General features: G+C 38.8%; 2 protein-coding genes across 3 annotated transcripts; one reads left to right on the forward strand and one right to left on the reverse strand.

Moving 5' to 3' along the window:
• The first annotated feature begins 1,039 nt into the window (after positions 1 to 1,039).
• On the forward strand, positions 1,040 to 8,878 carry LOC117914693 (zinc finger CCCH domain-containing protein 34-like). 2 transcript variants are annotated; one of them, XM_034830137.1, is made up of 8 exons: positions 1,040 to 1,474; positions 1,612 to 1,757; positions 2,077 to 2,142; positions 2,384 to 2,503; positions 2,617 to 2,922; positions 3,008 to 3,325; positions 5,118 to 5,247; positions 7,682 to 7,763. In XM_034830137.1, exons 1-7 carry the CDS (start codon positions 1,381 to 1,383, stop codon positions 5,220 to 5,222), a joined length of 1,155 nt encoding a protein of 384 aa, XP_034686028.1. In that variant the 5' UTR covers positions 1,040 to 1,380; the 3' UTR covers positions 5,223 to 5,247; positions 7,682 to 7,763. The 2 variants fall into 2 exon arrangements, with proteins under 2 accessions (XP_034686028.1, XP_034686027.1); XM_034830136.1 differs by lacking the exon at positions 5,118 to 5,247 and having other exon boundaries at positions 1,044 to 1,474; positions 7,682 to 8,878.
• A 1,270-nt stretch (positions 8,879 to 10,148) lies between these two features.
• On the reverse strand, positions 10,149 to 11,451 carry LOC117915097 (ethylene-responsive transcription factor ERF086). The gene has a single exon (XM_034830663.1). It carries the CDS (start codon positions 11,354 to 11,356, stop codon positions 10,325 to 10,327), a length of 1,032 nt encoding a protein of 343 aa, XP_034686554.1. The 5' UTR covers positions 11,357 to 11,451; the 3' UTR covers positions 10,149 to 10,324.
• Positions 11,452 to 11,773: the final 322 nt, after the last annotated feature.

Genomic DNA, 11,773 nt, shown 5'->3' on the forward strand with positions numbered 1-11,773 from the left:
ACTACGCCACACCAACTCAACTGTAGCCCATCACTGTGCTGACGCTGACGTGGGATGCGTCTTCGCCGTCCGACGTCCAGACTGCCAATCTCAACCGTTGATTCAAGCGCACGATTACCACAACCGGAATGCAACGGAAACAACCTCCACGCGATTCTCCCACTCGCAGATATAGCCCGTGGGAAAGAGAGGAGAGAAACGGTACGAGTTATTGGTTCGTGAAACGGACTCTCTGAAAGGAAAGAGTACAGTTGAAAATTCTCAGAAGGCGGAGACTGGTTAAGCGAGAAGACCCTAGTCTGGACTTTGAAGGTACGTGGCAAGCGTTGGTTGGTGGATGGAAAAGCGTCACGCCCCTTTGTGTCCGTATCTAGTTGCGGAGATTTTCTGTGATTTTTCCATTTTGTGGGATGATGGGACGTGGCGTGTCATCAATGGAGAGAATTAATGGGCTTCAAAATTTATTTTCTATTTATTTTTCCATAAAATATAATTAAAAATAATAATAATAGGTTAGATGATAAAGAAACTCAAATCAAATTTCTTTTCTTTGGAGCTAAGAATAGGGGTGTTATTTTCTTAAAATTTAGGCAGAGGACAAGGGAAGAGGGTGCAAGGGAGTAATAATTCCAATTATAAAACATGAATATATTTTTTTTAAAAAGCCATCTTTTACGTTTCGATTGAAGGATATAAAGGGAAAGAAAATGACATGCGGGTGATGTTAGGCAAAGAAGTCACCCCATTGAATATGAAAGATGTGAGTATGGAAATCATCATTGATGAATGGTGTAGAGCAACTTCATGATCATCGAAAGGAAAAAAAATAAATAGAGCAAATAAAAATTTTAAAATTACGTAAGAGAGATATGTAGAAGAGAGTGGGGTGGAGGGTATGATTTGGGAAAATGGAGCATGATTCATAATTATTATGAGACTCACGGGGTGATTTTCAAAATAATGATAAATAATTTATTTAAATATTGTGATGAGGAAAAATGAGAATAAGGGCGGGCGGGGGTGATATTATTACGAGTAGGAGGCAACATCTCCCATGTTTGGCGCGTACACAAGGAAAGAGACGAAAAACAGCCACCCCTCTCAAAGCCCAAAGAGAGAAAGATCAAACGCTTTGAAAACGGGGCTCACAAAAACACACTCACACCAATACACAGGGACCTCACTATCCCCAATCCCCCCCTAATTCTAAGCTTTTTCCTCATCTATTTTCTCTCCCCGGGCTTCGCTTCATTTGATCCAAACCTTCCATTTCGGCTTTACTGGACATTCCAGAAACTTCCGAAACAGCTGAAGCATAGCGTTTTAGTTTTTGTTTTTAGGGGGGGGGGAGGGTGTGAATTCGCCCTTGGAGACCGTACAATGGACCGGTACGGTCGGGCACCGGCAATGGAGGGGTCGCCGTCCGATCCGTCGCAGGAATGGACGGGGCCGGTGGCCGAAACCGGGCTGGAAGGTGAGTTTTTTGGTCCGGCATTTCAATTTCGGTTTATTTTTTGGGGAAATTTTGTTTCTTTTTGGGGCATGCGATGGTGATTTGTGAAATGTGGGGTTTGGTGAATTGAATTTGATCTTGATTTGGGGGGAATGCAGAGCCTTTGTGGCAGTTGGGATTGGGGGGCGGTGGCGAGGCGTACCCGGAGCGGCCCGACGAGGCCGACTGCATCTACTATCTGAAGACGGGCTTTTGTGGGTATGGTGCGCGGTGTCGGTTCAATCATCCCCGTGATCGTGGTGGGGTAAGTCTTGGAACACCCTTGTTTGTTGGTTTTGAGTTAGGGCATATTCGAGGGGTTTCAAATTTTGATCTATTTTGCTGTGATCATTCAATTTATCGGGGTCAATTGGTTCTGTAGTGTAATTTGATTGATTTGCGATGGATTCAATATTAGATTTGGTGATCGAATGTAAAATTCCAGCATTTTGATTGATCAATATGGTTGAGTTCCAATTCATTTCATATTTTATATATCCATCTTAATAAGATCTCTATGTATGATATTTGTGATTGAAAATCCGATATTCATAAGTTAAATTTGAGTGAGAAATACTGGCCAGGTGGGAGGAACTGTTAGACCTGGTGGAGGGGAGTTCCCAGAGCGAGTGGGCCAACCAGTATGCCAGGTACTCTGCTTTCTTTAAAACTTGGGACATCTGCAGACATTTGAATCAGACAATGTACATTCATTAAAATTGCTAGTTGATATTCTATAGGATGTGTTTCTTAGATATTCTTCTAATTTCTATTGAAAGCAGAAATTCTATTTTGCTGACTGTGGTTGTGTTTCTGTTCTATTTGTTTTTGCATTCGATGAAGTATGAGTTTCCTTTGTAGATGACTATTCTGTTCCTGTTCTATATGCAGTTTTATATGAAGACAGGGACCTGTAAATTTGGTGCTTCTTGCAAGTATCACCATCCAAGACAGGGAGGAGGAACTGTTAGCCCTGTGACACTAAACTATTTTGGATATCCATTGCGTCCGGTCTGTGTTTGTTTCAACTTTTTTTAATCTATCCTGTTAATGTTAGATTTATTGGAATCACATAGCCTGAAGTTTGCAGTAAAGTTGGCTCAAAGCTTGATATGTTGCTACAGGGTGAAAAAGAGTGCTCCTACTATGTGAAGACAGGACTTTGCAAGTTTGGTGAAACATGTAAATTCCATCATCCACAGCCAGATAGCATACAACTGTCAACTCCAGGACCTGCAGCTCTGCCTGCACCTGTACCAGCACACACTTTATATCCCACGGTGCAGTCTCCATCAGTTCCTTCATCTCAACAATATGGGCTAGTAGTCGCAAGGCCTCCACTGTTACCAAGTTCATATATCCATGGGCCTTACAGTCCTGTGTTGATTCCCCCAGGAATGGTTCCTTTTCCGGGTTGGAGTCATTACCCGGTATGTGAATTTGAAAGCTTCCCTCTTTTAGTCCTTGATTTTTGCAAAATATATGCATTTTTATTAGTTAACCCACCTGGCACAGGCACCTGTCAGTCCAGTAGCCTCTCCAAGTACTCAACCTACTGTTGGATCAGGCCAGATGTATGGGTTAACACCATTATCTCCTTCAGCACCTGCCTATACAGGACCTTATACACCCTTACCTTCTTCTGTTGGTCCTTCAAGCAGTAGCCAGAAGGAGCAGATATTTCCAGAAAGACCTGGCCAACCTGAATGTCAATATTACATGAGAACAGGGGATTGCAAATTTGGATCCTCATGTAAATATCACCATCCACCAGAATGGGATACACCAAAAACAAATTGTGTCCTTAGTCCGATGGGTCTTCCTCTCCGTCCAGTAAGCATCTCCTTATATACCCTTTTGCATTTGGATGCTTTTTTTTTTTTTAATGAAGATGGACTAAGTTTGAAGTTCACTATTACTTTAACTATTGAAATATTAAAATGAAGGAATAAATAAGGTGATATTCGATTCATGGTTTTGAATCCTTTTACTTCCTGTGTGTACACGTGCACACATTCATGAGTGTTATAGAAACATCTGATAACCATTTCTGCTTCCAATTCTGCCATTTCATCTGTTTCATTGTGTATTTCATCCATGGAATAAGAGAGCTAGAATTGAGGTCTGGGTTGTTTTAGTTTCAAATTACCTTGTAGGCATATGTGTCAGCTGTTGCAGTAGTTGAAATTTTCCATTGTCACATTGGTATCCCTCATGTAGGATGTTACATGTTCGCTACTGGGAAGCTCTATATGTCCGAGAGGAGAAACAAAAAATATAAAATATGAGAATCCATTATGGGCACACTAGTTAGATAAACAAACAAGTGCACCTCTTGAACAAGCTTAGAAGAATGCTGCTTAGTGAAGTACTAGAATGCAAAATTAATTTTTGCAGTCATGGCTACAGCATGAAGGATATGAATAGGATCTAGTTGCTAATTTCTGAAATTTATGATAGGTGCAAATTTTGATTTTGTTGTTGATAAGTAATTTACACATCTTTAAAAGCTGATATTTCATTTAAATAATCAGCAATTATTTGTCTGTTCATGTTTGGTGATGTATATTAGGGAAATAAGTATGTTCTATATGTGCATTTATTCCAATGTAGTTTACATAGAAAATATGCATTAAGCGAGGTTGAATTCAACATCATCAGGACTCTGTGCTACAAGTAAGCATTCTTTACCTTCATTGACCCCAAACTGCATCCTGTCTGCTCCTCCTAGTAAGTGTGTTACTTGCATGAAGATTAGCCTTGAGCGTATACTCATACATCACCTCCACTTCTCCATCTTTTGGGTATGAAGGCTTTGCCTGAACAGCTTGCTGAAGAGCAATTTAAGTAGCTGTCTTATCATCTCTTTCAATTGGAGGTGGATGAACTTCAGTGTTGGCTAATCGTCACTGTGAAGTGTGAAATATGCTTTAAAGTTGAGAGAAATCTAGTTCATGGGTTTTGACTGAGAAGGCATGGGAGAATATAGTTTAAAGAGGACAGAAATGAAAACAAAGAGAACAAATCAAACTGGCATTTGAAATTCTTAGATATCTACCAAGGAAATTATAGTTTCCTCAAAGGTTGAGAAAAATTAGAGAGATGGGGTTTCAGCTTAAAATAAACCGGAGAAGATTAGGAAAAATAAAATAAGAGAATAAGTAAAGTGAGAAAACTGAAAGAAAGAATACTTGCAGTTCATAGTTATGTTTAAGATGAAATGACTGACAAAAAGAGAAATGAGGAAAAAAGGTATTCTCACCTTTGAAGTCACACTTACTGAATGAGTTTATGGTGGTGTGTTCTTGGGTATTGTCAAGAGGACGAAGGTGAAAATTGTTCGATGATACAGAACTGACATGTGTACAAACACGATCATACAACTTTATATTTTCAGAGAGCGTTTCTTTTCTATTGGATAGCTTGCCTTCGGCTGTTGGTCCAATAATCATGTTTCAATAGCCTTCAAGTCAAATATATCTTTGACAAGTTGAATATTTGCATTATGCCATCATTAAGCATCATTCTTCTTGTTTTGGGTGAAAGGATGTTGCTGATGATATAACCTTATTCTGTTCCTGAAGATTTCTCACGTTTTGAAACGCTTAATCTCATTGTTGATTAGTCAATTCTCAAGTTCACCCATCGCTTTCCAACTAGCAGTGGCTGCAATAAGTTGCATAGCATGATGGTAGGGCATCAACTAGAGCACCATCAACTTAGAATCTGAGTTCATGGTTCTCAAAGCCCACAAGGTCAGCTCACTCATGAATTCATCATCCTTTGTGAATTCTTAAAAAAAAAAAAAAGGATTTCCTGTGTTAAAAGCTTCCAATTTTATTTCTTAAAGACTTTGTGATCCTTGTTCTTTGTCAAAAGAAAGAAATAAAGAAGTGCCTTCATTCTTTGAGATTTTTGCATGCAAAGATGCAATGAGCATGAAATCCTCTGTTGGTTGTTCAGGAATATTTTGTAGTTATTGGGTGTACTTATCCTTGTCATTATCTGATTCTTCATTGTCTGTCATGGTGAATTTGTTGTATCTTTTAAATCTTTCAACATTGTCTCTTGTTTGCAAGTCAAAACAAGCAAAGCTGACGTGTTTGTGAATTGGCTTGGGAATCATGAGGCAGAGAATGTTTCTATAATCTGCCCATTTGGCCTTCCTCTTCTACTGAATTTGTGTACAAGGCACACAGTGGAGAGGATTAATAAAACTTGAGGGTTTAATTTTTAATACAAAAGTAAAAGACTGCTCTTCTCATTCTTCTTGAAAACTTAATTCCTTTTCCCATTTCTACGTCATTGTCTAGGAACAAGAGAGGGATGTTGGATTTCTTCTAGTTCTAGAAGAATGCAGAGTGGCATTATAAATGCCAATGATTCAGACAATTACTTTAAATTAAGAAAAATGACTGTGAAGGGCAAGGCTCTTTATTATTTTTTCCTTTTTTGATAAACAAACAGAGGATGTACTAAAGAATGCTAAAGAAAGGGAGCATACCTAATGGATACAGGTAGTATACACAGCATCAAAACAAGAAATACCAAAAGGCATCTACTAAATGAGCAAGGATCTATTAATGTGCACCAAAGAAAGAGAGTGCCAAAGAGCAAGGCTCTTTATTGCTAGTGAACAAGCAATATGGATGGTATATAATATGGAGTCATATTTATCTATCAAAAAAAAAATAATATGGAGTCATATTTGGCTTTATCACTGATTGGTTCATTGATCATTATTTTATATTACATTGATCCATATGTGTCAACACCAATTGGATGTCAATAAGCATTTCTTTTTGTTGTGCAAATCCTTTGTTGTGCCTTCATTTAAAAGTTCAGATTCATAATTATGTGATAATCTAGGGTGCTTTCTGATGTTGAGAACAATGCTGTGGTTCTTATACACATGTGAATGCATGAGATCAAACATTCCATGTTCCAAAAGGATGCATAAACATGCACATAGAGTTGCCACCTAGGTATAATCATTGTCATAAAAATAGATGCTTAGCCAGCTTTCTAATAAAATCCCAGGTAAATTTTGGTACTTGCTCTCATAGTTGCTTATGTGCAGGTTTGACATGTGCAAACTGTTCAATGCTGATTATCATATTGAATGTTCAAAGATCAGCTTTGATTAGCTGAGTTTTGACCATCTTATCCATGTACTCTGTTTTTGTTTCCCTATACATTTGACACTTTCCAAAACTTGATGGAAACTGAAAGCTGAATCATAATTTTAGGCTTGGATACACTCGATGGTGGGTGTCAATAATTTTGTGGTGTGGAGATGAGTGGATGAAGTGCATTTGTTGTTAACTGGAGGTATTTAACAGGAGAGTAGCGAAGCTTCCCCTATTTTATCTCTGAATGAGACTGCTTTTCCCCTCTCTAATTTCTAATTTGTCTTCCCTGGGTTTCTAATTTCCAACTTCAAAATTATCTTAGCTATGATGATATGTTGATTTCATGGTTTCTTGGTTGTCCTCTACTTTGCTTGTCCTGAAGCACATCCCCTTTGTTACCCTGTTCTAATTCTATTGGCAATGTACTCCCTGATGTCTCCCATCTTTGCATAATTAAGACCAAGACAACAAAAGTTAATGATATAATTGTGCCATCCACATATACAACATTTAATTATATTTATAAGGCCTGCCCCATATGGAACTACCCTTATTACTTCGGTTTCTACTTTTATGCTAACTGATATGCTAAGACATGCTAGATTAGTTTACTTATTCAGATATTATTGCATTATTATATCTTCTTATGGTAATCTTTGCTCTCTGTGGATGACATCTTTTCTAGCTCCACTTTCCACACACTCCTCTTTCTCCCTTCATTGTTAACTTGGGTTTTTTTTTTTCCCTTCATTATTTCTTTATGCTACCTTACATATTTTTTTTAACGTGCATCTCTTTGTGTGTGTGTGTGTGTGTGTGTGTGTGTTTAACATGTTGTCTTCACATCCCTGGTGATGAAATTTTTAGCATTAAAATATGCTTGTTATGGGAGGTTCTGCATCTACCATATGTTTATTTGGGTTATCAAAATTTCAGTTATTTTCACTAATCAACCAATATGCTGATTCACTTTCATGGCATTTGTTCTATACATGCGTGTGTTAATTGAATATCTTCTTGTCTTGTCATGCATCTGACCTTCTTATATGATTATCAGGGTGCACCCCAATGCACTCACTATGCACAACGTGGAATATGCAAGTTTGGGCCCACATGCAAATTTGATCACCCAATGGGAACACTGAGTTATAGTCCATCTGCATCATCTCTGGCTGATATGCCAGTTGCTCCCTACCCTGTGGGATCTTCTATGGGTACACTTGCACCATCGTCTTCATCTTCGGATTTGAGGCCAGAACTTATTTCAGGATCTAGCAAGGAATCTCTTTCAACCAGAATGTCATCTTCTATGAGTACATCTAGTGGTTCAGTTGGTTCAATTTTTTCAAAGAGTGGGCCTGGTCATTCTAGTACCCAACAGCCTGTTCAGAGTTCTGGTCCTTCAACTGGCAGCAGTAGTTCGGAAGCTCATACTGCAAGCTAAGCAAAAATTTCAAGCAATTCCTCATTATCCCTCTTTTTGGTCAATTTTCATGAAACGTTATATTTTTATGCAAGTCCTCAAATAGGAGGCTCCATTTCTCAATTATCATGGTTCCACAATTTAGATCTAGCACACGTCAGCTCTGGTCATTGTGTTCATATAATCTCCATATGGCCATCTCTTTCATCTTGAATAAGCCATATTCAACCCCCAAAAGTCTTAGCAAAACCCATATAGCCTTCCACCTTGCTTCTGAATAACCACGAAAGAATCCCATTGCCCCATTAGACAAATCCGCATCCACCTCTCCAATTTTTTTGGAGTCTGTTGTGTTTGTTTGTGCCCTAATCTTATTTCAAAACCAAAAAGATCAGTCCCATAGAGTTCCTTCCTTTTACAGTGACGTGTGTTCATGGCTACTTTTTGTAGTTCCTCTTTAGATTTGGGAACAAGCTTCCAATTCGACTTAAAAATGAATTTGAAGGTGTTTTATGTTCCCCTCTTTTTGTCAGGGTTTCATTGTGAAAAAGAAAAGGAATTCAGAGACTCCAAGGGGGCATAACAATGCTACCTTATTTAGGATAAGATACATATATGCTGTGAGAAGTGAATTGCTTGACTTTCTCTTGATAAATTTATTATGATTATCAAATACAAAAATGTGAAGAAAAACACATTGTAACATTATTCCCCTCTTTTATTCGTCCATCTATTTGTAAGATTGGAACTTTGTAAGCTTTACTTTTATATGCCAAAATGCTGAATTGCTTCTCCCAAGCCTTCAGCAAATAGGGAATTTCCTTTCTTGAACTTTTGAATATTATCAGCTTGTGAGGGTGATGTTCCTGTAGAAATTTAGAATCATCACACCTGCTTATAAAAAGCGTGTCACTCAGCTTTTTCATACAGATTTGTTATTGACAGGTGCAATACATAATAAAAATGAAATCTACAGACCAAACTTCTAAATTCTGGATAGACACTTCTTCTGCGGATTGGGTATTTGTATCTAGCAGCAACTAGATGAAGAAGCACTTTTTATCTATCAGTATAATTTCTGGAGCCATATTTTGCCAATTTCTTGTTGAGAATCGACACTACTAATTGGGTTCAATCCTTGCTATCTATTGGAGATAGAAATTGGTGGCGGATAAAAAAAGTTGGTAGGTAAACTGCAAGGAACGCAATGAGATGATTTACTGTTGGATTTATTTATATGATGCTACTAGGGTTTGCCCTATTAATCTGTTGTTCAGTTGGTTCACATCCTCAAGTTTTGAGATAGGAGAATGCTTCAATGGTCATCACTGACCAATTGCTCCACCAAAACTTCACATCATGAGGATCAATGCCACCAATGGACCTCTGCAGATCATCTAAATGAATACTGATGATGCGTGGTTGATTTTGATTTTGATTTAGGTCATGATTTTGCCATCGCTATCTTATCGGCTATGCGACTAAATGCTCAACCTTTCATCTTTACTAAAAAAAAAATAAAAATCAAAGTCTGGAAAGGAATAATCCCAAAAAAGATGGCACAATTTGATCAAAATGCATTGAGAGTCTAAATATAGACTACTCAAAGAAGAAAACACCTGGACCAAGTTTATTATTCTACTCCTCTTTCTTCAAATTGACAGGATGAGACACACAAATCAAGCGCTCCACCTCTTTGTTAATCCTTAAAACCATGAAATCAATAGCGAAACTTTGGTTTGACCCATATGTCTCATCTTTATGGTGTGCTTAATGATTTTATGATATTTATTTATTTTGGAGTGGCTACATGGACGCATGATTTTGTGCAGTTCCATAGGAACCTATGTGCTTGCATGGGTCCTTGGTGAAGGTTTATGGAGAAAAAAGAAGAGGCAAGCAGCCTGGAAGGGAGAGACATCATGCATGCATTCCAACATCTCCATGTCTAATATTGAAGAAGACAGCTTACAATCAAATGGATTACACTACTTTTCCCTGAAACTTACCAAATGCATCTTTTTCTCAAACAGCCCTCGTTATGTCTTGCAGAACCCAAAATAGACTTTCCAAACCCTTCTTTCTCTCTGACACACACACACACACACACGCACACACCCACTCCCCCCCACACCCCCACACACCAGTGTGGGAAGTCCTTGGTGTAATTACAGTAACAGAAAGAGTTGCAAAAGAACCCAAAAACATAAGAAAAGACAAGTGCATGTAATTGGGAATGACTAGTACCCTTTCTGAATGATGTACTCCTACCGGCCTTCAAAAGAGTGAATAGCCCAAGTCAACCACATCACCAAAAGGAGGAAGTGATGGAGAGCAAGTCACTGAAGCTGCAGCTTGAGACATTACCCCATAAGTGGGGTTGTCCATCATTGGATACAAAGCTCCCATGCATCCATCCTCCACCATCAATGGGTTGTTGATCATGGCCGAGAGTTCACTGGAGTTCAGCTCCCACGACTGCTCATTGCCCCAGAATCCCCCACTGAGTTCATCAAAGCTTGGAAAATCTCCAGGGCTAGCTGCATTAACAGCATCTATAGGAAGTGTATTGCTACCACCACACTGTAACTCAGTTTCAGGGAAATTCATGCTCTTTGAGCAAAAGTTCTGATCACTTGAAGTATTGGAATTGCTGTTATTGTGGTTCAAACCAGTGGCACTGGAAGGAGGGTTCAAGCAGTTATCAGGAACTATACAGCCCAAGTAGCCCGAGTTAGAATCAGTGGAGAAGAAGAAACTACTAGTATTGTTATTACTACTAAGTGGTGTCTCATATGAAGTTTGAGCACACACCTCAATATTATTGGATTGGGTAGGGGTCTGATCACTTTGAGAAGTATGAGGGTGGCATGAAGTGTTATGATTGGAAGGTTGCTTAGTGTGGTTGGCAGTGAGGAATTGTGATGGTGGTAAGAGGGTTTGAACATCAAAAGGAGTAAGAAGAGAGTGGAAAGTAGTGTTGTCAGAGTATATGAAGTTGGTTCTTGCTTGGGTACCCTTCATTGAAAGGGCAGCCCTATCATAAGCAAGAGCAGCCTCTTGAGCAGTATCAAAAGTACCCAGCCAGTGCCTCTCCTTGGTAGTGGGGTCTCTGATTTCAGCAGCATATCTCCCCCATGGTCGCCTTCTCACTCCAAGAAACCTCCCTGGTTCCGCCTGCTTTCTCCTTCCTCTTCTCTCATTGGGTTGAGTTGTGGATGTGTTCCTCTGAATTAGAGAAAACCCAGCTTGGACCAGGCTTGGATCCAAGCCTCTCAAGGGTTTATCCAGGGTTTTGGAACTGGACATTGCTATTTTGTTGAAAACTTTAAAAGGTGTAGTGAAGAAAAAAATTTAAAAGAAAGTATTGGAGCTATGGATGGAAAGGGAAGTGTAGAAGGTCAGAGAAGTGGAATGTTGTGATTGTGAATGGAGGAGTGAAGAAGCTCTGGGAACTCTTTTAAAGACTGATATGATCATGGGGAGAAGGAAAAGGACATTGCAGATGTCATTCATTGAAACACCATCCTTCCCTTTCCACCCACTTTTAAAAAATCTTTCTTTTTCTCATTTCTATTAAATCCAAGTGTCTTTCAATTCAAATCATTATGACCCGGTAACTTAATAGGTGAAAAATAAAGATTCCCTACAGTTGTCAAAAAAAGAAAACTTATTATGAAGGTTTTCTAACTGCCCTTTTTCTGAGTTTTGCTTTTCTTTCTTTAC

The sequence above is a fragment of the Vitis riparia genome, chromosome 5 (genome assembly GCF_004353265.1).
Source record: "Vitis riparia cultivar Riparia Gloire de Montpellier isolate 1030 chromosome 5, EGFV_Vit.rip_1.0, whole genome shotgun sequence".
Taxonomy (NCBI): domain Eukaryota; kingdom Viridiplantae; phylum Streptophyta; class Magnoliopsida; order Vitales; family Vitaceae; genus Vitis; species Vitis riparia.